The following is a 25,278-nucleotide window of genomic DNA, read 5'->3' as shown; positions in this document are numbered from 1 at the left end:
GGGCGCTCCACCGTGAGACAAAACACCACCACCATGATTAGATAACCTTGGATTTTGCATACCCCACGAGTTATAGGAGCAAGATGAAGAAGAATGGCCCCTAGACATCACTCGCAATTAGGGCAAATGCTTGCCAAATGAAGCTGAACTTCAGCAGGACGAAGAAGACGACTAAATTAGGGCAAATGAACACTTCTATCTCCATAAATAACCTTCATTGCCACGTCCCTGTTCCAAACAGACACAATGGCACTATTCTGACGCCGTTTAACTAAAACTAACGGGAGGGACCATTTTAAACTGTTTTAACAAATTGGGGGACTAAATTGAACCTCGAAAAAAAAAAGAGGACCAAAATGAACCTCGCATATAAAGTAGAGGACCAAAAGTCTAATTAAGCCAAATAAAAATATATTGGGTGGCTAAACAAGGAAAGGCGGTAAGGAATAGAAAAAATGGGTGTGGTTGTTAAATGGGTTAAAATCATTCTTAATCTAATTAAATTTATGCAATTGATTTTTCTTTTTCTTTTTCTTTTTATTTTTAATATTTCTTTTTTACAAAATTTATATCACTCTTTTTATTTATCCATTATTATTTTGGCTTATTTATTACTTTTTAATTATTCAAAAAAATGTTTTATTCATCCGGACGAAATCGGGTGTTTATAGAGTTGTGTAAGAAAAATTGTATCTTTTGTTCCAGCTTAATATATTATGATTGTTTTTGTAACTCTTTTTTAATAGTTGAATGGAAATATTGGTTTGACCTTTGGTTTTTCTTTAGTGTCATTTCTTCTTTCTTCATTTGATGACGAGAAGTTGTAGCCGTATAGTTCACTTGGTATTACCTTGGGTGGTAACTGTGAACCAGGAACTGCAAGACTTGAGGGTTCAACCATTGTCACTTAGAATGGTGGCTGAGAATTGCAAGACTTAAGGGTTCGACCAGTATCGCTTAGAATGGTGGCTGAGAACAGTAAGACTTGAGGGTTCGACCAGTGTCGCTTAGAGTGCTAGTTGGGAACAACAAGACTTGAGGGTTCGACCATTACCACTTAGAATAGTGGCTGAGAGTTGTAAGACGTAAACAATCAGTACCACTTAGAGTAGTGGCTAGGAACTATAAAACGTGAGGGTTCAACCAATACCAATTAGAGTAGTGGCTAGGAATTGTAAAACGTAAAGGTTCGATGAGTACTACTTAGAGTAGTAGCTGGGAATTGTAAAACGTGAGGGTTCGATTAGTACCACATAGAATAGTGGCTGGGAACGGTAAAATGTGAGGGTTCGACAAGTACCACTTAGAGTAGTGGTTGGGAATTGTAAAACGTGAGGGTTCGACCAATACCACTTAGAGTAACGGTTGGGAACTGTAAAACGTAAGGGTTCGACCAGTACAATAAACATTCACTTAAATCCGCATTTTGATCTTGAGAGTTTGATGCGAACTTAATTGGGATGTGGATTTAAGAAATTTTAAGAGTCATATTACAATATAGAATGTTAGGGGTCATATAATTACATTATGGAATATTATGAGTCTTGAGAATTTGTAGGGATTGTAAAAATGAGATATCTATGATAGTTATAAAAGATATGCTACAAGAGAAAATTGTTATTTTATTTTATTCAATATTTTTTTTCTCTCTCTCTCATATATATATATATATATATATATATATATATATAACACAAAATTATTGATCCAAAAATTTCCCCTTTTCAAATGCGGATTTAGACAAGATACGAACTTAACCAAATGTTTACTATACCATTTTATTTATAAAAACCACTTGTCAAAATGTCCTTTGAATAAATTTTATTATCCAAAAAAACATCATTAAAACTCAAACCAATTTGGTATAAACTTAGTACAAATCTTTAATGAACATAATTCTTAAAATAGACAACTATTACAACACAGTCCAAAAATAGTTTCAAATGTTTTTAAAATAAAACTCCAAAGTGTTTTCCCCGAGCCCCTCATAGCTTCGCATCTCCACTAGCATATGCATCAACATCTGCTCCCATATAACACACATGTTATACGATCACCGCACAAACACAAACAACATACAAAAGCAAGGGTAAGCTAACCAAATAAATATCACATCTAATATTAATTATATCACATTCTCACCCATGCCATCCAAGATATCAAAACATCACATGTTCAAAAACCATAACATGTAATAATCAAATCATATTACCACCAAGTAATACTAACGGCGTGACATTCTCTCATAACCAACTGCTCTACCTTTCCTGGGCAACAATGGCTCTTGGAAAGGGCCTTTCCCCTACTTTTCATAGACTTACAAAGCCTTGGGTAAGAGCATTATGGCTAAGCTCATGCCAAAGACTTATGGCTTAAAGAAACTATTTTACGTTGACTCAACAAAGCCCTATAAGTAAAAGAGTCATCCTTGCTTTATGGTTATTAGAGAATTCATATTGTCCCATCATATATGTGTACACATGCATACCATAACTCATCACATGATCGAACATCCATTAACTCATCATGCAATTATATCATATCATGACACATCATACCTTACGACACATATGCGATCATACCAAACCATACAAATGCATTCCAAACAAGCATAACCATAATTCTTACACCAAAATTCTAAAGCAAAATTTGTCATCACAAAACCAAAAACATTGGAATGATGCGTGATACATTTCTCAAACTACAGACCTCCAATCGACGATCCAACTGGTCAAACCAAATAATAGCATCTTACGGACTAATTGCCAAAGTTGAGCTTAATCCAATGTGTAACGAGTCAGGAAAGTCAATTTTACTAAAACTCCATAGATGAGTAAAGCATACTCACCCATAATACGAAAAACAACGCCAATAAGATTTCGTAACACATCTTTTAAACTACAAATCTTTAATCAATGATCCCACCAGTCAGACCAAAGAATAACATGTTATGAATCAAGTTTACAAATTTGAGCTCAATCCAACGGTTAATGAACCAGAAAACTTAATTTTAGTAAAATTGCACAGACTATAAAAACACCCTCACCTAGAATACGAAAACTAATATGAAATTGCACACTTTTATGAATCTTTAAACATCCAACTTAAAAATACACCAAATAGCACTATACCACACTAATCCACACTTAACCATTCACAAACTTTGAACCATAGCTTTCAATCTTCCATTCTAAGTGCATTTTACATCACCGCAACAAAGATTCAATAAACTAATTAAACAACTACGAAGAGAAAATTGCATCTAATGAATTCTTAAGTAAGCCATGCCCTTATGAGAATCCATTGCATTTACCAATTCATACAACCACAATGAACCACATATAATTCTGCACTTATAAGTTAGGCACATAATTTTACCACCAAACCACTTCAACATCATATTCACAACAACAAATTCAATCGTAAAATACCAAACTATATACTACATCCATCATATGCCACAAATCCATACCACAACTACACATGAACATGAACCAAAATCAATCAACTTACCTCTCATAAGCAATCTCCACTACGACCAATTTCTCAACACCAACTTTCTACTATCCACACAACAATATTTATTCAATGCCATCAAAATTCATTAAAATTTAAAGTTTCCCTATATCCCAACAACCATAACACATCATAATATCAACCAAGCATTAAGAAAAAATATTTTCTAACCACGACAATAATATTTTCCCATACCAAATCACTTGTTCTACCACCCAAAGATTACACCTGAAAAGCAAAAAAAAAAATATTATTATTTCACCTTACAAGAGAATCAAATCTTTCCACCAACATTATTACATCAACAACATTATATCATCATCTCACAATAAACTCATCCATAAAATAGAAGAGACATCCAAAAATAATAGTATAATCATCCAGAAAATTCATCTTATCATCCTACATAGCTTCCCTTACAATTTCATATTCTCACTTCAAAATATTTCTATGCAATTAACCACAATAAAAAAATATTAAGAAAGGTTTAGCTCCTGACCCCAACAAGCCCAACATCAAGCCAAGGTACACCTTCAAGTCTAAGCCCATCAAGAGGCTCAATAACAAGGGGCATGCTCAAAAAGATCCAATTGGGCTTCATCCAAGATGGCCCAAATCCACATGGGCTTCTCACACTCTTCACATGGGTCAAAGAAGATGTGAAGATTTAAAGAGGTGTATCAAAGAGCCGTAGAATAGCAATAAGATTAGTCCATTGTTTAGGCCTTGATTTCTAGAATAATAAGTCACTAGTGCAGAATTCCCATTTTACCTCGCCTTATATGCCTCGGTTGGCCAAGAACCGAAGCATATAATGACGCGCGGTGGCATTTTTGCAATTAGAGCCAAGTTTTAGGCCTCGGTTCTCCAAATACCCAAAGCCAAAGAGGGGCATAGGCCCCGGTTCGCCCAAAATCGGTGCCAAATAGTGGTATAGGCCTCGGTCCAGTAAGACCCGAAGCCAAAAAGTGGCTGGACCTTAGTTGTTTGGCCTCGGTTCAAGGAGACCCGGTGCTAAAAGGGGGTCTATGGCTTCGGTTCCCCTAACAACCGAAGCCATAGGGTTTATTTAGGGTTCAAATTTCGCGAACCCTTCTTCTTCCCCGCGCTTGTGCCTCTGTAACTCCTTCCCCTCGCTCTCTCTCTCGCGCGCTCTATCTCTTTCCGCTGCACCCACTGCCACCACACCCTCCGGCCACCCTGTGCTGCACCTCCATTTCCCGTCTCTCTCTCGCTCTCTCTCACGCGCGCTTTCTCTCTCACAGATCTGAAACCCCTTTGTTGCTATTCTTTGAATGGGGTCCCTCGTTTGAGGGTCAGTTTATCCCCTCGTCACTTTCGTCCTTCTTTCCGAGTAGACCTTTAACTTTCAACCACAGACGTGTTACGAAACCTTTTTCTCTTGCTCTTTGTGTACATGCTCGCTTGTCTGGTACTTTTGGACTGGAAATTTTTCTTGGTGTTTTTGTGTTTTGTTTGTAGATACGCTTAAGGTGGCGTCGATAAAAGGGAGAATTTATGTGGAAGACATATGATGGAGATGAGGCGTTAGAGCTCTGAATGGCCTTGTTGACATCTGTTGTTTTTTTCTCAAAACAATAGTGATTTCCCACCACCACTCTACCACCTTTACTTCACTGTCATTGTTCGCTTGCAGTATTAATGGTGTTCTCCTCCGCATTCCACGAGAAGGAGTCGCAAGCCGACAAGTCCCGAGCTTTGGCTTCGAAGCTCGCAAACATCAGGGCCTCAAAACAAAGTTGCTCCTGGCTGGATCACAAAATCGCATCTTGAGTGACCCGTGGATTCTAAAATTTTCATATTTTCATATTTTACCCTATCTGACCCGAGGCAGAAAATTGGGTATATGGCACCGGTTTTGAAACAACCGAGGCATAAAACTGGGTATATGCCTTCGGGTGATAACCGAGGCCAAAAGAGTTACCTTTTGGCCTCGCCCCAATATGCCTCGGTTCCAGACCCGAGGCAAAATGTGGAAAATAACCAGAGCAGAAAGCCCTTACTACACTGGTGAGTCAAACAATGTGTAGTTGAATTGCTAAAATTGGGCTTGACTAAGCCCAATAGGAGATTAGGCCATGGCCTACCAAAGGTCTAAGGTGGACTAAGTGGAAGTCAACATTCCTTCCTACACCTCATGGATCGAATGCATCCAAGGGCTGGAAATGCTTCCTCCTTTTCCAAGGCATCATCCAATGGCCATGAGCCTTTCTCCTTCTCCAAGCCATCTTCCACGACCAAGATTGAAGGCCATTCTCATCCAAGGGCTAAGAGTGCTTATGTGTATTTGCTTTCATATAAAAGCCTAAATTTTAGGTTATTGTAATCACTCTTGAAATTTTATGCAATAGATGCTAATTAAGTTGAGATCACTCCTCCCTCTATTGCCTTTAAGAGTCACTCTTTTTGGAGATTTCCTCTCTCTACCTCTAGACACCTTCCTTAGGCTAGAATTGGTTAGGAAATCCTATCACCTCCTTCACCTACCATAGCTTGCAAGTGCCTTCAAAACTTGCCTCCACTCATTGATCCCATTTCCGCTACACCATGGACTTCTTCACGCACCTTTGGAGCTCCACCATAATGTTATCAAGAGCCATCAAACCATGGTTTCTCACGGTTTTGTAAGGTTCTTTCCGAGTCTTGTGTTTCCTTCACTTTTCTGTGTTGTTATCTCATCATCTTCTTCTTCTATTTTTTCTTTCACTTTTGCCGTTCATTTGCCATTCCATTGTGTTTCTATTGTGTTTCTCCATTGATTCCATGCAACTATGAGACTAGAAGAGTGTTCTACGTTATATTTTTAGATTTTGTTATGGTTCATATCATTTACTAGCTTTCCCTTAAATTTCAGCACCATTTTATTGCTTCTATGGTGTTTCTTATCATTTTAATTGGTGTATTTTCTTTGTTTTTCAATTTCTACCATTTAAGTTGTGTTATATGTCTTGTTCTTCATTTGTTTACATGTTTACTTTCTTTTCCACCATTTAATTTTATCATATTGTTGTTTGTGGTACATGAAACCGAGCCACCATCACACATAAGTGCAATGAGGCGTGGTCTATGTGTGTGGATGTGTAGACAGTGTTCTTGCCAGTTTTAAACCATTTTCACTGTTGGTTTTAGTCCCTTAGTGTGTTGAGATGTTCATCCTTCATCTATGCCTAATTCTAGATCATAATCATGCTTCAATCACCTTGAGTTTTCATTGAACATCTTCAAATTTTAGTTTAGCATTCTGCTCCAGTTTTCAATTTTTTTCCAATGCACACCTTCTATTTGACTCAGTGCACCAAATTTTAATTTGATTGTTGCTTCGAAAAGCTAGTCATAGACGAAAATTCTCCAATAAGAATCATTTAATTATGTTGAGAATTGAATTTTAGCCAAATTTTCGAAGTAGAAGCAACTTTCTACGTTTTTCAGTGCAAATCTGCTGCTGTTTTCACTTGTGTCCTAACACACACTTTTCTTGTTTGATTTAACTGGAACGTTTCATAGCACCGAATCACTTTCTAATTTTTGCCTAATTTTCTTAACACCTGGACAAAAAATTAGAAAAAAGAATCATTCAAATATGTCCAGTACAAAAAATATGATAAATCTTCAAAGTTAAGGCATCTGTTAGCGTTTTTTGGTGCTGTGTTTTTAGAAAAAATCACTGTTTAGTGCGTTTTTGGTGTGTTTTGCTTCAGTATTTCAGTGCTCTTGCTCCATACATTTGCTTGTCTATGTGTGTATTCCATATTGCTATCAATTGCTTTCATTTGGAGTGGCTTAGTTCCCTCACATTGGCACACATGCAATGAATACCATAGGCATTTTATAAGCACTACAGTTTTTGTTTTCAGTTTTTTTTAATCCATTCTAGTTCCATTCTAGGATTCCTTTTGGTGTGCTTTCCTTTCTTTCAAGCCTTAATTTCTTGATTGCCCTTTTTGGCTATTAAATTTAGTCTTGTCAAATCATATTCAATGTGGTTTAGCTTTCTAAATTAGCTTTTCTTGTGTTACACATTTCAATTGGCAAGTAATGTTGGCTTCAATGCTCATGGTTGTGAATTAAGTGATTTTTCTGAATTGGTTGCTAGTCTACGGTAGAATTTTAGGTGGTGGTTGAAAAGTAAAGCTCTAGAGAGTGTGCTTGCTTTTCTTCCTCTCACCTTCACCAATTTTTGGAAAGTTTAGAGCCTTCAATTTCATGTATGAATGAGAGTTAACCATTGCTTTTGGAATAGTTTGTTTGTTGTTTTTGTTCATTATTTTGGCCAAGTTTTGTTGCTGTTTGGTGTTGCATTTTGCGTCCACAAGGGGTCCAAATATTCCTCCAATTGGTGTATACTTCAAAGCCATCAACTAAGGCTTCATTTGGCACCAAAGTGCTCTCGGGAGTGCATCAATTTGTTGTCCAGAATTGTGGGGTTTAAGTTGGCCTCAGGACTACCTTCAAACACCAATTTAAATAATTTTTGTTGGCTGTTGTGGCTTGTAATTGTTGCATCTCTTTAGTTTACTAGTTTTTCTACAATTTGGTCACTTATTTTGGTCAATTTGGAACATCCTTTATGTCTCATTTTCTATCCAAAGTTCACTAAAAGTTTGGTGCTCTTGGGTTGCTCCTCTTTGCCTAATTTTTGTGTACCAATTTTAATTCTCTTTGCACTTGTAATTTTGGCCTACTTAGGTGTCTTGGGGAACCACAAGGTGTTCAATCCCATCTCCTATGTAGAACATTTATCCTCCATTAGTAATTCACTTTTAGTTATAAGTGTGTTGAAAGTTCTAAGTGTTTTCTCACCTTATATTAAGCTGCATAGCTTATATTCATGTTTTCTTGCAATACGTTCTAGAGGCTTAAGTTGTGAGACCAAGGTCTCTCATATTTTTGCTAATTAGGGGTCCATTTTAGTGTAAATTTTTTTTTTCTTATTTTGCTTTGTGCTTGTTTGTGTGTGTTGGTGATCTAGTCTCAAGTGATCTTCTCCATTTATTGCTTCTGTAATTGAGTGAGCATTTAAGTAAGTGATGTTTTGGTACTTAAGTAGTCCAAGTGACTTACCTTGCTTACCTGGAGGTGAAATTGTGAAAGTTTTTCTTGCTCCACTCTTTGTCCAAGTTCTTAACTTGTCAAGATCACCATGAGCACCAAATCTCCACGAAGAAAGAGAGTTCCTCACCATAGTGGGCTTCTCTCACAAAAAGATGACCTTGATCTATCAAAAGAGAACATCTTTTGTACAAGATGTGGCATTTTGGGAAGTACATGTTTTCTCATGATGGATAGTGAATCTTGTTCTAATTGTTGTAGTACTAGAGTGGTTGAAAAGTTGAAATTAGCTATGTTACCCCATCCTAAACCTTACAAACTTCATTGCCTAAATGAAGATAAGGATTTCATAATTAAAAATCAAGTGAAGATACAATTTTCCATAGGGAACTATAATGATGAAGTTTTATGTGATATTGTTCCCATGAATAATTGTCATATTTTATTAGGAAGACCATGGCATTTTGAAAGACAAGTTATCCATAATGGTCTTTCTAACAAAATCACCTTCTATTAAAAGAAAAAGAAATTTATCTTTCATCCTCTTACCCCAACTCAAGTGGCTACGGATCAAGTACAAATGAAAATCAATAGGGAAAGATACCAAAAAGAGAAAGAGGAGAAGGAAAGAAGAGATAGAGAGAAAGAGGAAAAGGAAAGAAGAGATAGAGAGGAAGAGGAAAGGAAGAAATATGACAGGGTGTTGAGAGAAAAGAGAGAAAAAATAGAGCTTGAGAAGAAAGAGAAAGAGCAAGAAGAAATCCTACTCAAGAAAGGAGTGCTACTAAAGGCACCCCCCACCCCCACAATTCTCATTAAATCATGAATTTTGAAAGGAGTGCTCAAATCTTTTAACTCCTCTCATATCATCAATCATTCTCATTTTTTCAACTCAATCTTTACTTTTACTGAGTTTTTCAAACCAATTTCCCTTCCTATTGTTTTAAACCCCTCAAAAGATTTTGCAAAATCATACTTTGATTTAATGTTGCCTACTAGGTTTGAGATAACTCAAAGTACACCAAATTATTTTAGTGAAGTAGGTCTTGCTTATTTTCAAATAACTTTCAACAATACAACAAGACCTTCTTCTTTTGTCCTTTACTGTAGATATACTCTTGCTTTTCAATTAGATCTTTCTTATGAGTATGGTGTTCATTCCACTTTCAATATATTCTGATTTAATTCCTTTTGTAGGATCAATGGATGATAAACATCAAGATTTGAGGACAAATCCTCTTCAAGGGGGAGGGGATGATATGACCCCAACAAGCCCAACATCAAGCCAAGGTACACCTTCAAGTCCAAGCCCATCAAGAGGCCCAATAACAAGGGGCATGCTTAAAAATATCCAATTGCGCTTCATCCAAGATGGCCCAAATCCACATGGGTTTCTCACACTCTTCACATGGGCCAAAGAAGATGTGAAGATTTGAAGAGGTGTATCAAAGAGTAGTAGAATAGCAATAAGATTGGTCCATTGTTTAGGCCTTGCTTTCTAGAATAATAAGTCAAACAATGTGTAGTTGAATTGCTAAAATTGGGCTTGACTAAGCCTAATAGGAGATTTGGCCATGAGCTACCAAAGGTCCGATGTGGACTAAGTGGAAGTGAACATTGCTTCCTACACCCCATGGATCGAATGCATCCAAGGGCTAGGAATGCTTCCTCCTTTTCCAAGGCATGATCTAATGACCATGAGCCTTGCTCCTTCTCCAAGCCATCTTCCACGGCCAAGATTGAAGGCCATTCTCATCCAAGGACTAAGAGTGCTTATGTGTATTTGCTTTCATATAAAAGCCTAAATTTTAGGCTATTGTAATCACTCTTGAAATTTTATGCAATAGATGCTAATTGAGTTGAGATCACTCCTCCCTCTATTGCTTTTGAGAGTCACTCTTTCTAGAGATTTCCTCTCTCTACCTCTAGCCACCTTCATTAGGCTAGCATTAGTAAGGAAATCCTATCACCTCCTTTACCTACCATAGTTTGCAAGTGCCTTCAAAACTTGTCAACTCATTCATCCCATTTTCGCTGCACCATGGAGTTCTTCACGCACCTTTGGAGCTCCACCAACTCCTCTTACTTGGAATTTTTGAAACACGAGTTCTCTTCTTGCCAACTGAAAATCCTACTGCTTCAAAGAGACTTTCATTTTTCTCTCCTCTGCCTCCAAAACCTAACTAAAATTCTCATTTCTCTATCTCAAAACTACGTTGCCTTACCACTCCTCACAACCCAAAATTTAACTTAGTAGAAATCATTATGTTTTCCCACAAAATATAAGATTGATACCTATCTCCTCTAAAAAAATAATTTTTTGATTTAACCTCATTCTAATAGTCCATTTTAAATTAATAAAATAATCCAAATAATGGCTTCACTAAAATAGAAATTATTTTGACCACCCTTTCAATTTTTTGCTCATGAAATAGTTAAAAATTAAATTCTTAATATATATTTTTGCACTTAATTCACCTTATGAGCTATTATTTCCTATGCATATGACTAGATATAATGAATATGTCTTCAACTTTTCGTATTCCTAAGAGCACCACAAAAATGTCAAAAAAAGAAACAATATCCATGCCTTTTGCACTAGCCAAACCATATCAATTATCCCATTTTTCTTATTAACCAAACGCATAAAAAACATTAGTTTAATACCCTCACCATAAAACTTATCAAATAAATTATAAATAATTATGAAATTATAAGTCACACCAAAGGCACACATAAATTATAAAAACAATATTTAAAATATAAACACTCCAAATGCACACTTTAAGAATAAAACCCATGACCATCAATCCATAGCTAAGGCTTTAACCAACTATGCTACCTTTCATCTCTATCTATATCATTAACTATTAATTTAATTACTACTCTTCATGTCGAATTACCATTTTGAAATAATAATTATTTTTCCTGGATCTTACATTTAATATTTGTCGGTAAATCAAAATTACCGATGAACTACCGACAGTAAAAAATCTATCGGTAAAATTCTCGTTGGTAAATTTTACCGGCGAAATTCCTTTTCTATAAAATTTGTCAGTAAAATTTGTCGATAAATGTTGCAATCTGGTTCAGCTTCTTCCTCATCCCTCCTTCTTCGCCTTTATTTTATCTTTCCATTTTTCTTCTTCCAATACCACATCTACTCTTCCTTCTTCACCTTCTTCACTCACTCTTCCTTTTCTCTTCACTCACAAGTGACCTTTGTGCATGGATTTGGTGAAGCAAATGCATGATATCAAATGAAGTTGATGAAGATGCATTAATGATCAAGCTAGGGATATGCTAAATTTGGAATTGACTTGAAGATCATGGAGCTTGTTGTTTGTATTGTATTCGTAGACCATATGACATAGGTTAGATGTCGTTTTGTCTTGGGTGTACTTTTTTTAATATGTTAAAAGGCTTGTTGCATATAGTTTTGGTATGAATGTATTCATTCAGTTGAATTGTTATTTAGTCAACTGATTTCACTTAAGTCAAGTGAAATCAACATATTGTACAGACAAATCAACATGTTGAATTCACTCATGACCAAGCTAAATAAGCTAGTTTTCAAAGAGATGAGAAATGGCTTGAGATTTCTGAGCTAGAAAAACAATAATACGAATTTGGAAAACTCTTTCTCTCTTTGGATTACTTAGTGTGCAGCTCGTGATTGAAGATCTTGGTTGATCTTGGAAGCATTTTTTCTTGTTTGAAGCTTGAAGAACCCGTGTTTAGCTGCCTAGGGAGAGCCTCCATCATGTTTGGTTGTTCTTGTGCTTTTGTATTGTTCATGGTGTGATTCCAGGTCTATAAGTGAGATTCTTATAGTGTTTGGGATAAGATTCTTGTGGGATTCAAGAATCTTGGATCTTTGCTTTATTCAAGAGTGTAATATTTGAGGGATTGTGTAAAACTTTTCATATAGTGCATGATCAGGCTTAGGGGGCTCTTGATAAACTGGATGTAACTTAGTTATTGAGTGAACCAGGATAAATTCATGTGTGATCTTCTTTCGCTTATCTTGTTCATCATCTAAATCTCAAGAAAACCAATTAGATCAATCTTTGTAAGGTGTGCATATGTTTTTACGTTATCTGGTAATATAACTAAGTTGGATATATTGATTGGAACATATGTTGGTTGAGAAAGCATGTTTTTTGAGTGAGTTTTGTGCATTTCGTGTTTTTGCATAATCTCCCAGAATATCACCTGATTGTTTTTATATTTCAATTTGTTGAATCATATTTCATGAACAAATTAATCTACTATTTTTGGTTTTAATTAGTCGAAAGTGTACAGTTTTGCAATATTTGCATTCTAATTTCATGGTCAGTTTGATTCAACAAAAAAGGGTTTTAAGTTTTCAAAAAAGTAAACAAAGTTTTATAAAGTCAATTCAATACCCTCGTTCTTGGATAAACTATCCATTTCAATACTTATAATATATAGTTTCTTCAAGCATACTTTAAAACCTTATCACAATGGGAGTTATATTCTAAAATTTAAGATAAAAATAACTTTCAACAATTATCCTAAAGCATTTCATAAGATATAATATTATGCTCAAATATCTATACATGAAAAAACTGTATATAAGGAAAATGGTTATTCTAAAAATGTATCATAAAAAAGGTTCAAAAGACCACATATGGCTTTCCAAAATCATTCCATGGGTTAGGGTTTCATAACTCATTGCACTCGAATTTAACCAACTAAGTGAAGATTAAACGAGATTTATCAGACGATTAAGCAAAATATGCATCATTTAATCCCAACAAACAACAACTCATACCCATTTAGCATGAACAAAGATTGAGTAAAACAGGTATATCAACTAGATATTAAGCATGCTCAGACGAAAATCATACATTAAGCACAAAGATTAATTGATGAAGAGAAAACAAGAACAACAAAGAACATTCTTGACCAAAACCTCAAAGCTTGCATTCTTCTCAGGAAATGAAAAAGAGTTTAGCCAACCATGAAATTCTTACAGCTCAATAGAAAACAAAAGTGCATCATGAAAATTGAAAGAAGGAAAGAGAATTGTGAACCAGAGCTCAAAACATGTGAACTGAGTGCAAAGAAAACATAAAACCCTAACGTTGGGTGTTGTTCCAAAACCAAAAACAAAAATTAAAGTAAGAAGAGGAAAGAAAGGACATGGTCACATCAGACTCCTTTCTAAAACCCTAGTTGACCATGGGTTTGAGCCAAAATCTAGCCTACTAATATAACACAAAAGAAAAAGACGAGAATGCATTGCCTAGAGCTGATATGGAAAAAGAATTCAAGTTATCACTGACATGGAACAAATAACGTGGCCTAAAATTGTTTCACAACAAAACTTAAAAATAATAAATAAATAAATTAAACCAATTAAATTCAAATTAATTAAAATCCAAATTACTAGTCCAATAAAGCCTAATCAATGAAAATGTACTAATAAAGGAAAAATTAAGCACGAATCAACAATTAAGATCAATGAAAAAAATAAGAAAGTAGAAAAAAATAATGGCTCATGAATAACCGGTAACCATATATTTATCCTATGTCATAACATATACTAAAAGGATGAAAATGATGGAAATACGAGAACCGTTGACCTAAGGAGAAAACTTATGGGAGAACTTGAAGAGAACAAGGGAAAGAATTGATGGAGAAATAAAAAGAAGAAGAAAGAGCAATGATTGATTGCTTGTGCCTTAAGGTGTAAGAGAACCTTTTCTCTCTCAATTCTCAAATATTCTATGCTAAAATAACCTAAAGAAGACAAATTAACATTTAAACTCAACTAACAAGGGTCAATCAGTTGGACGAATCTCAAACCACGAAGGGGATTGCCAAAAAGTGAATTATGACCTCTTTAAATTCGTTGAATGAAAACCTTGTGCATTGAACAAATTCACTCTTGAAAGCACGATTGAATAAAAGACATTCAATAGAAAAGAATTCGCTCAACATAGCCCACATACGTTGAAAGAGTTTACTCTACAAAAAAATTTAGTGTACAAAGATGGAAATGGCTAAACCAAACTAAAAGTTTCTCACCTAATCTAACTTACATTTTGAGTATCAAGTAAAATTAACTAGTATTTAAATCTTTGACTAAACTAGTTCTTTAAATATTAAATGTTGGTATCTTCTTTTTTTAAAAGTAATATAAAATATTTTCATTTAAAAAAAGTTAAAATCTTACTTTAAGTTGGTTAAATTTTGTCTTTGGTCTCTATTTTCATAGAAAAATGTCGATTTGGTCCTTTTATTTTTATTTATCTCAATTTGTTAGTAATGTAGTAACAACGTTAAAAGGTGTCACGTGTCACTAAATTTTTTTTTTTTAAAAAAAATTAAAAAATTGTCACGTGTCAAACTGACGTCGTACCACATGACAATGACACTATGATGTGGTAGTGGCAGTGCCATGTGTTACTGTTACGCCAAGTGTCATTTCCTCATTCTTTGTATTTTTATTTTGTCTTAGTTAAGTTCTAATTTTTGTAAAAATTGAGCAATTTCGTCCCCTTCCAAATTGAAACAAAAATTTATTTTGGATATAAATGTTGTACAAATATTTTTATTGATATTTTTATTATATATTTTAACAAAACTAAGTTTATTTAAAATTCTATTTCACATTCAACTTTATTTAAATCATTTTCAAATTTTAATTTTTTTTGTTTTAAATTGTTATATAAATTGTTTAAAACTATTTTAAAATTTATATTTGAATTTATATAATTGTTATTTTACAAAACCAAACATTTATATAAAAATGAGTTAAATATGTTTTTCGCCCCTTAACTTTTAGTGAAAATTGGAATTAGTCCATCTTCGATACATGTATTGAACTTTACACATTTTAAAAATATATAATTATTTGAAATATAAATTCAAATAAAAAATAATATTAAAGTATGATGTAATAAAATACCAATACAATTATTTGAATTTTTTTTCTATTAGCATTATTTTCTATTAACAACTTAATTTTCTTAAATAAATTCAACGTAAAATATAAATCTAAATAAACTTAATCTTGTTAAAAATATTTAATAGGAATATCAATTTTAATAAGAATATTTTTATACCATTTATATAAAAATTAAATTTTGTTTCAATTTTGAGAGACAAAATTGGTCAATTGTTACAAAAATTGGGACTAAATTCAGACAAAAATAAAATTACAAGGACTAAATTGAGAATGAGGAAATGACACCAGCGTAACAGTGATCCATGGCACTATGACTGATACATCACATTGTCACTACCACGTGGCATGACATCAGCTTGACACCTGACAATTTTTTTTTTAATTTTTTAAAATTTTAAAAAAATAAATAAATAAAAAATCAGGAACTGACATGTGACAACTCTTTAACCATGTTAGTACAATACTAACAAAAATGACTTGATTACATTAAATTTTCCAAAATAAGGACCAAATTGAGATAAATAAAAATAAAGGGACCAAATCAATATTTTTTGATGAAAATGGAGACCAAATGCATAATTTAACCATTTAAGTAATAACATGCTAATGTGTTTTTCCAAAACAAATTATATGTCTAATGATAAAATCATTGAGGTTTAAGGGGAATGACGCCAATTTTCTGATCCCAAGTCTGATGATAAAATCGTTGTCAATCACCGTACATTTGAGACATTGTTCGCTTTGGAGTGTAGACTCCGTTATGATTTTGTCCTTGAACAACAACTCAAAAAATAAAAAAAGAAAGAAGTATTTAAATTGCCTTTAAGCCTCAATTTCAAAACAACATAATACTCTTAAACATGGTAAGAACATTTACGTTTCAAAGAAGGTACTAGTTAAATTTTTTAGGTAAGTAATATATTTGTTTAAGATCAAAATTAACAATCTATCCACGTGTTCTCCTGCGAATCTTAGTTGCACTTGAAAACAGAAATTCTTTGGGAAAAGAAGAAGAAGAAGAAAAGAATAATTATAAATATAATAATTTATCATTGTAAAACTGTACGACGTTTTTGATAATATTTTAAAAGTAGTCTGTATAAACTTTTAAGTAATGTAATCAACATCGAAAAAAAGTGCGGGATTGAATAAAAATTAAAATTTAGCGTGAAGTGTTGAAACGTTTTCTTTTATCATCAATGGTTGATATAATTAGATTTGAAGTTTCTATCAATAAATCATACATACAACTTTTATTTTCAGCTTAACCTAATTAACATTTTGTTAACATGTCTGTGTAAAAATTACATAATATAATTTGAAAAAAGGTAATTTAATTATATTGTAACTACTGTTGAAAAGTTAAAAAACTCAATACAAAGAACAAAATTATATTTAGTTCCCAAGTAAGTAATATAACATCATAAAGTTGTACATCAACTAAATTCTTCAATATTTTTAAAAATCAAAGAAAAAATTACGTTTAAAGTCAATAAGATGAATGAGGTGTGGACACGCACCTGATTGAGTGTGCATGTTCTTGGTGTAACTCATTTTCCTAATGCAAGTGGGAATAGATGGGCAAAGATTTTGTTCCCTTCTTCTTGTACATTGAGCTTTTTTTTATCCGTCATATCGTTTCAAATAGTTGACCTAAACTTTGCAAAATGATGACTCGTGTCCTATACCTTATTTTCTTAGACAATTCCTAATTGGATAACTAATTCTTATTGTTATCATTCATTAGGTTTATACTTGATTAAAAACACATTCCAACAACAGTCTACGAACCTATTGATATATAATAATAGTGTAGGGGCTTTGTACTTTTCTTTCTGTTGCACCAACATTTGGTAGATCATCAATTTCTCTCATAAATTAATGTTTCACAATGGCTTCCCTTTTTGGCATCAACAATGGCTCTTTTGCTTTGCAAACTTCATTTTTGTGTTAAGGTATTGTTTGCACATTTTCGATACCTCTCCTACTAGTACTCTCTAACACAATTCAACATATACGCAATGAGACTGTGTTTCAAAGGAAAGTGAATAAATGTTTCACTATAATGATAAGAATAAAAGTATTTTTCTTCATAAGAAATAAAGGTTTTATTTCTTTAGTTAGGTATATAGAAGAAAAGAATAAAAAAACGTAATTTTTTTTTTTTAAATTATCCTTATTTTGTCTTTCTTTAAGATAGAATTAGAGTTGGCTAGTTTCAAATTGATGTTATGTAATTAATTTAAGTAAATCCAATATTGTTAAAAAATATACATTAAAAGAATTTTTAATTGTATATTAAAGTATAACTATATTAGACAAAAAATAAATATTAATTTAAAAAGTTATTATGTTCTTAAAATATGAGTAGCTTTTTAATTATATAATTATTTCATTGATTTTTTTAAATCAATATATATATATATATATATATATATATATATATATATTTTATCTCTTATAGTTTATATATAAGAATGACTTTAATTGTCAAATAAAAGTGGATTTTACGAATTTATTATAATATATATATAAGTAACATTTCACTATTTGAGAACTAACAAAAGTATTTAGTTTATTGTTTTACAAAGAATAATAAAATCATTATTAGTTTAATGTTAAAACCGTTTTGATTTTAAATTCACAGCTTCTTCGTTGAAGAGATATTTAATTCTCTAATTTGAAATTAATTCTTTTAATTAATTTTTCAAATTAAGACTGTACAGTATGTTCAATCGGTCAATCGGCCATTACTGACCCCCAGGGGACCATCGGTCTCACGGGTAAGCGAACAACCATGTAGCATCATTAAAGGACCATCGGTCAGACGGTCGAACATAAGGATTTAATTGTACCCATGCCCATCGGTTCATCGGTAGAACAGCAGCGGTGGACCCTCTAGTCTTGAGCGCCTATCGGTCCATCGGTAAATCAACAGCGGTGGACCTTCTTGTCTCAAGGGTCCATCGGTCCATCGGTACAACAGCAACGATGGACCCTCTGACCTCTAGAGTCCATCGGTTCATCGGTAGAACAGTAGCGGTGGACCCTCCAACCTTGAGCGCCTATCGGTCCATCGGTAAATTAACAACGGTGGACCTTCTTGTCTCAAGGGTCCATCGGTCCATCGGTACAACAGCAACGATGGACCCTCTGACCTCTAGAGTCCATCGGTTCACCGGTAAAACAACAGCGACGGACCTCATAAAAACACTTGACGGTCGATCGGTAAAACACATTACTAGCTTGTCGAAAACATCGTCATTTAACCCAGCCAAGCGACTATCGGTCGCACGGTCATATAACTTAAGCCAACGATTATCGGTTAAACGAGTCAATAATCGTCATTAAGGGATCATTGGGCCGTGATTAAGAAACCCTAATTACAGGCCCATGCCAAAAGCTATAAATAGGACCCAAAGGTAAGTTGGTAAGAATCTTAATTGCGCATTTATTACAACTGATATTCTGACACACCGATCGGTCCCTTCTAACTTAAGCATCGGAGTATTTTAGACAGGCACCCCGATCGTCATCCCAACCGATCGAGCTAAGGAGTTGATTTCGTTGACATCATTGGAGAGGAGGAAGATATCGCGAAGTGAAGGAGTTCTTTTAGTAGGCTGTTGGCCCCTACCCCGAAACATTTTGGCGTCCACCGTGGGGCCGAGCAGTCTCCTTGGAGAATATACCCATATGGTGACCACGAGGAACCGAAACAGCAACATGGACGGAGGGAGATTAGCAGATGATCAAGCGGATACTAGGGAGATGATACGGGTGATGCAGTAGAGGATGGACGAGATGCAGAGGAACTATGAAGCGCAGATGCAGATTTTACGTGAGGAGAATGCCATGCTAAGGCAGAAGGAGGACGGAATCCCTTCCACACCGACCGTACCGGACCCGAACAGGTTAAGTCGTGTGCAGCAGCACAGGGACGCCGAATGGGTAGAGAGCCGTCTTCCCCCCACAGGACATGAGCAGTCACAACCTGCTCGAGTTGAAAGGACACAAGCGTCGAGGGGAAATGCATCACACACGGTGGCAGAGAGTTCGGGAGCAAACGACGGGGGCCGCCCGTCACGACAACCGATCCCTGCATCGCGGTCTTCCCCCTTTACCTTGTATATCTTGGAGACGCCGCTACCGGAGAAGTGGAAAATGCCGACCTTTGACAAGTATGACGGCACGACCGACCCAGACAATCATATGCGGGTCTTCATGCATCAGATGATGTTTCACGCTGTCAGCGATCCCATCTGGTGCCGAGTCTTCTCAACTTCGCTGACTGGGGAGGCGCTGGAGTGGTTCTCCGAGCTACCGACCGGTTGTATCGACTCGTTTGCCACCTTGAAGGCAAGGTTCAGCACACAGTTCGCGCCCCTGAAGCCGGCCATTCTGACAGTTGACAATCTGGTGAATATCCGACAAGAGGATGGGGAATCGCTGAGGAGTTACCTCGACCGGTATAATCGGATGTCGGTCAAGATAAAGGGTCTCAGCGACGAGATTGCGCGACATCACTTCTCTTACGGACTCCAGCCGGGAGTTTTCGCAGACAAGATAAGCCGTAAGAAGCCGCAGACGATGGAGGAGATGAGGGAACGCGCAGCAAAATTCATACAGATGGAGGATATGCAGGAGTTTAGGGTGAAGAAGAGGGAGAAGGAGGATGCTGCGCTCCCGAAGCCGATCGCTTCTAGACCGAGCAAACCTGCAACTCGACCCACCGAACGAAAGCCACCGAAGTTCACGACCTACACTCCCCTGGCTGTTCCCCGAGCCAGGATCCTGCAGGAGGCCTTCAGCGTCGATTCGCTCCCTGCGATCAGGAAGAAGCCTCCACCACCCGACGCCGACGGGAGTAAGCATTGCCAGTATCATCGAACTATCGGGCATACCACCGAGGAGTGCCACACACTCCGCGACAAAATAGAAGAGCTCATCCGACAGGGACACTTGAAGAAATACATTCGGCAGGATCGTCCCCAGCGGAGTCCGGCGAGGAACCAAAGCCCGAGGAGAAGGGTCCCCCCAACCCGGTCGGAGAAGAAAAGGGAGCCCGAGCGCGAGGAGCGTAGGAGAGGACCATCCCGATCACATCGCAGTCCGAGAAGGAGTCGCAGTCGTAGCCAGGAGAGACCCCTGAGGGGTTACATCAATACCATCTCTAGGGGGTTCGCCGGAGGAGGGTCAAGCTCTGCTGCGCGAAAAAGGCACGTTCGGGCGTTGAAGTCGATTCATCTGGTTGAGAAGAAGATCCGATCGATGCCTCCCATCACATTCACGAACGACGACTTCAAGGCGCCCGATCCTGATCATGACGACCCGATGGTCATCTCAATAGAAGTAGCCGAGTATGGGATCGAGAAGGTGTTGGTCGATCAGGAAGCTCTGTCAACATCTTATACTAGAAGACTTTCCAGAGGATGAACCTCTCCGAAGACCTGATCGTGCCATACAACGAGCAGATAGTAGGTTTCTCGGGCGAACGGGTGGACACGAGGGGATACGTAGATCTTCGCACGAGGATCGGCTCGAGGAAGGATGGCCGAGAGGTAAGGGTTAGATTCCTTCTGGTTGAAGCTAACACTTCGTACAATGTGTTGCTAGGGAGACCCTGTTTGAACGCTTTCGGAGCGATTGTGTCTACCCTGCACCTGGCCATGAAGTTCCCGTCGGACAAGGGGACAATCTGCACGGTGCATGCAGATCAACAGGTCGCCAGGGAGTGCTATGCTGCAGGATTGAGGATCAGACCTCACAGCCGACCGCGTAAACAACACCGATCGGAGGTAGCGATGACAGACCTAGACCCCCGGACGAATACAGAGGATCGGCTTCAGCCAGGAGGAGAAATCAAGGACATCCTGATCGGAAGTCAACCGGGGCAGGTTACGAAGGTCGGGGGAGCCCTGAGCGCAGAAGAGGAAGAGCTCGTCGGCACCGTGATCCTGGAAAACAAAGATCTATTCGCGTGGTCGAGCGCCGACATGCCAGGCGTCCACCCAGACGTGATGTCCCATAAGCTAGCCATCTTCCGTGAAGCCCGACCGGTCGCGCAGAAGAAAAGAAAGATGGGAGAAGAAAGAAGGAAGGCGGTCGAGGAGGAGGTCAGAAAGCTAGAAGGAGCTGGTTTTATCAGGGAAATCAAGTACACGACATGGCTGGCTAACGTGGTCATGGTGAAGAAGCCGAGCGGAAAGTGGAGGATGTGTACAGACTTCACTGATCTGAACAAAGCTTGCCCAAAGGACGCATACCCCTGCCTAGCATCGATCGGCTGGTAGACGGGGCCTCGGGGCGCAACTTCCTGAGCTTTCTGGACGCATACTCAGGGTATAACCAAATCCCTATGTACGGCCCAGACAGGTCTAAAACGGCGTTCATCACAGATCGAGCAAACTTCTGCTACGAGGTCATGCCGTTCGGTCTGAAGAACGCGGGGGCTACCTATCAGAGGTTGATGGATCGGGTCTTCCGCGGGCAGATCGGTCGGTCCATGGAAGTCTATGTGGACGACATGGTCGTGAAGTCGCAGACGGCCGAAGACCATGTACGTGACCTCGGCGAGGTCTTTCACCAGATACGCAAGTATAACATGCGTCTCAACCCAGAGAAGTGTGTCTTTGGAGTGCCGGCGGGGAAGTTTCTAGGTTTCATGCTGACCGCCCGAGGCATAGAGGCGAATCCGGACAAGTGCGCTGCTATTGTTGAGATGAGAAGTCCTAAAAATTTGAAGGAGGTTCAACGGTTAATGGGGCGGCTGACTTCTCTGGCACGTTTTCTGCCCAAACTGACAGAGAAGGTTAGGCCGATCCTAAAGATTATGAAGAAGCAGACAGCGGAGAAGTGGGATGATCAGTGCGAGGTGGCGTTCCAGTAAATAAAGGAGATGATCAGCAGTCCACCGATAATGAGCCGGCCGGTAGAAGGACTACCCCTGCAGTTATACCTATCGGTATCGGACGACACAATCAGTGCGGCCTTAATACAAGAAGTCCCGGAGCAGCGACCCATTTACTTCATCAGCCGGGTTTTACAGAGTGCAGAAACAAGGTATCAGCTGATAGAGAAGATGGCCTTGGCGCTATTAACGGCCGCACGACGGTTACGTCAGTACTTCCAGAGCCACCAGGTGATCGTCCGAACCGATCATCCTATAGCCAAGATACTCTGGAAACCCGACTTAGCCGGTAGAATGATCGCGTGGTCGGTTGAGTTATCCGAATTCGGTCTCAAATACGAACCAAGAGGATCTGTCAAAGGGCAGCATTTGGCCGACTTTGCAGCCGAACTTCACGGACCGACCCCTGCGTCCGAGCAAACATGGATTCTCTTCGTTGATGGGTCGTCGGACAGACGAAATGCTAGAGCAGGAATTGTCATCGAAGGACCGAACGGTTTCTCGGTGGAGCACTCCTTGCAGTTCAAGTTTAAAGCCTCGAATAACCAGGCAGAGTATGAAGCGCTGATCGCCGGATTGAGACTAGCCAAAGACTTGGGCGCCACGAGGTTGAAGTGTAACACGGACTCGAAGCTCGTGGTCGGGCAGGTGCAAGGTGAATACCAGGTTAAGGATGATTTGCTGCTTCAGTACTATCACAAGGCCGTTGAAGCCATGAGTGAATTTGAAGAGGTTACCATCCATCACATCCCCCGAGCGGAGAACGCCAGAGCCGATAGGCTGTCTAAACTGGCAGAGGGAAAGGAGAAGGGCCAATTGAAGACAATCATCAGGCAAACCCTGATGAGACCTTCAGCGGGTGAATGTGCTGCGGCAAGTCGATCGGCCGATTGGATGGGCGACATACGGGAGCTCTTAAAGAGGTGCGAGGCTGGAGAAGAGATCAGACCGACGGAGAGAAGGCAAGCGCTCCGGTTCGTGATCATCGGAGATGATCTATACAAGAGAGGCTTCACAGCGCCACTCTTGAAGTGCCTCTCAGCAGACGAAGCGGAGTACGTCATGAACGAGGTCCATAACGGCATCTGCGGGATGCACACCGGTCGGAGAACCATGAAAGCCAGGATACTCCGAGCGGGATACTTTTGGCCGACCATGGAGCAAGACTGCGAAGCCATGATACGCAGGTGCGAAGGATGTCAAGCCCATGGAAATGATGTGAAGAAGGCACCGACCGAATTACACAGCTTAACAGCTCCATGGCCGTTCGCCCAATGGGGTATGGATATCGTTGGACCTTTCCCGGTTGGCCGAGCGCAGAAGAAATTCATACTTGTAGCAGTAGATTACTTCACTAAGTGGGTCGAAGCGGAGGCTTTGGCTAATATCACCGCTCGGCAGGTTCACTCCTTCGTCTGGCGCAACATTATATGTCGCTTCGGCCTCCCCCACACGATCATCACTGATAACGGTCGTCAGTTCATCGACAAAAAACTGAGGGACTTCTATAAGCAGGTAGGGATAAGGCATGTTACCAGCTCGGTCGAGCATCCCCAAACCAATGGTCAAGCTGAGGCCATGAACAAAGTTATAGTGGCTGAGTTGAAGAAAAGATTGGGAGAGGCCAAGGGAGCATGGGTTGACGAGCTGCCACAAGTCCTTTGGGCCTACCGATGCACGCCACACGGGACGACCGGGGAATCTCCTTTCAACCTGACGTACGGAACAGACGCTATGCTGCCAGTCTAGGTAGGAGAGCCGACCCTTCGGCGGGAGATGCAAGATCTCGAGGTTAATTATGGACGACTCCGTGAGGAATTAGACTGGACGACCGAGCGAAGAGAGCGAGCAGCCGTGCGAGTCGAAGTGTGCAAGAGAATGGTAGCAAGAAGGTATAACGCCAAGGTCAAACCAAGAAACTTCGTCAGAGGAGATTTAGTTTGGAGAAAGACCAACAACGCGCGAAAGAAGTCAATACAGGGAAAGTTAGCGCCAAACTGGGAAGGCCCGTTCCGCGTGACCGAGAGCTTGCAGAATGGAGCCTATCGGCTGGAACACTTGAGCGGCAAAGGAATACCCAACACATGGAACGCGTCACACCTCAAAATGTATTACAGTTAATCATGAATAAAATGAGCGTTTCATACAACTCCATCTAACATTCTAACCGACGGGGCTCCCTACGGGACCCAAAGAAAGCCTGACCGATCGAGACAGGGACTTCCAAGAGGAAGTCCCGCTCCGTCAGCACCGATCCTAGCGATCTAATTACCCTACGTCCCTGCGGGACCCAAGCAAAGCCTGACCGATCGAGACAGGGACTTCCAAGAGGAAGCCCCGCTCCGTCAGCACCGATCCTAGAGATCTAATCACCCTACGGGTTAACGTGACACGAGCTGTCTTGGTCGATCGGTGTTTAACACCAACGATCTAAAAAACGAACCAAATGCACAAGTTTAACGTTTGCACACCGGTCGATCGATCAGCTTAATAAGTGCAACTAAGCGAGATTAGCAAGTTAAACAATTAAGCGGCCGATCGCCAACGATAGCAAACAATAGAGGTATGGTCGGTCGCCAACAAGGAGCAATAAGCGAACGAAAGAAATAAAGAACTATCAGATGAGATAAATAAAGAGGAATTTAAAATTTACATAAGTGTTTATCAAAAAATTACCTAATAACCGAGCGAATGCGATCAATCAAACGGTCGATCGGGTTCGATCGGTTATATCAAAAAGCAAAAATAAAATCTATACATGAGGGTCGTTGACCTCGTCCAGCCGGTCGAACACTTTCTCGACCCTCCCATCAACCACCCCCATATGAACATCGAACCGGTC

General features: G+C 38.5%; 2 protein-coding genes across 2 annotated transcripts; both read left to right on the top strand.

Annotated features, from left to right (window-relative positions):
• Positions 1-19,321: 19,321 nt before the first annotated feature.
• Positions 19,322-20,962, top strand: LOC114184588. Its single transcript, XM_028071898.1, has one exon. It carries the CDS (start codon positions 19,322-19,324, stop codon positions 20,960-20,962), a length of 1,641 nt encoding a protein of 546 aa, XP_027927699.1.
• Positions 20,963-22,445: 1,483 nt separating this feature from the next.
• On the top strand, positions 22,446-24,185 carry LOC114184587. Its single transcript, XM_028071896.1, has one exon. The coding sequence runs from the start codon at positions 22,446-22,448 to the stop codon at positions 24,183-24,185; it is 1,740 nt and encodes a 579-aa protein (XP_027927697.1).
• Positions 24,186-25,278: the final 1,093 nt, after the last annotated feature.

Source organism: Vigna unguiculata, chromosome 5, assembly GCF_004118075.2.
Source record: "Vigna unguiculata cultivar IT97K-499-35 chromosome 5, ASM411807v1, whole genome shotgun sequence".
NCBI lineage: Eukaryota > Viridiplantae > Streptophyta > Magnoliopsida > Fabales > Fabaceae > Vigna > Vigna unguiculata.
The sequence above is the reverse complement of the archived record's forward strand: the minus strand, read 5'-3'. Positions and strand labels throughout refer to the sequence as shown.

Excerpts from the sequence above, each read along its gene's own strand:
- LOC114184588 (XM_028071898.1), top strand. The coding sequence starts at position 19,322 with ATGGACGAGATGCAGAGGAACTATGAAGCGCAGATGCAGATTTTACGT.
- LOC114184587 (XM_028071896.1), top strand. The coding sequence starts at position 22,446 with ATGAGCCGGCCGGTAGAAGGACTACCCCTGCAGTTATACCTATCGGTA.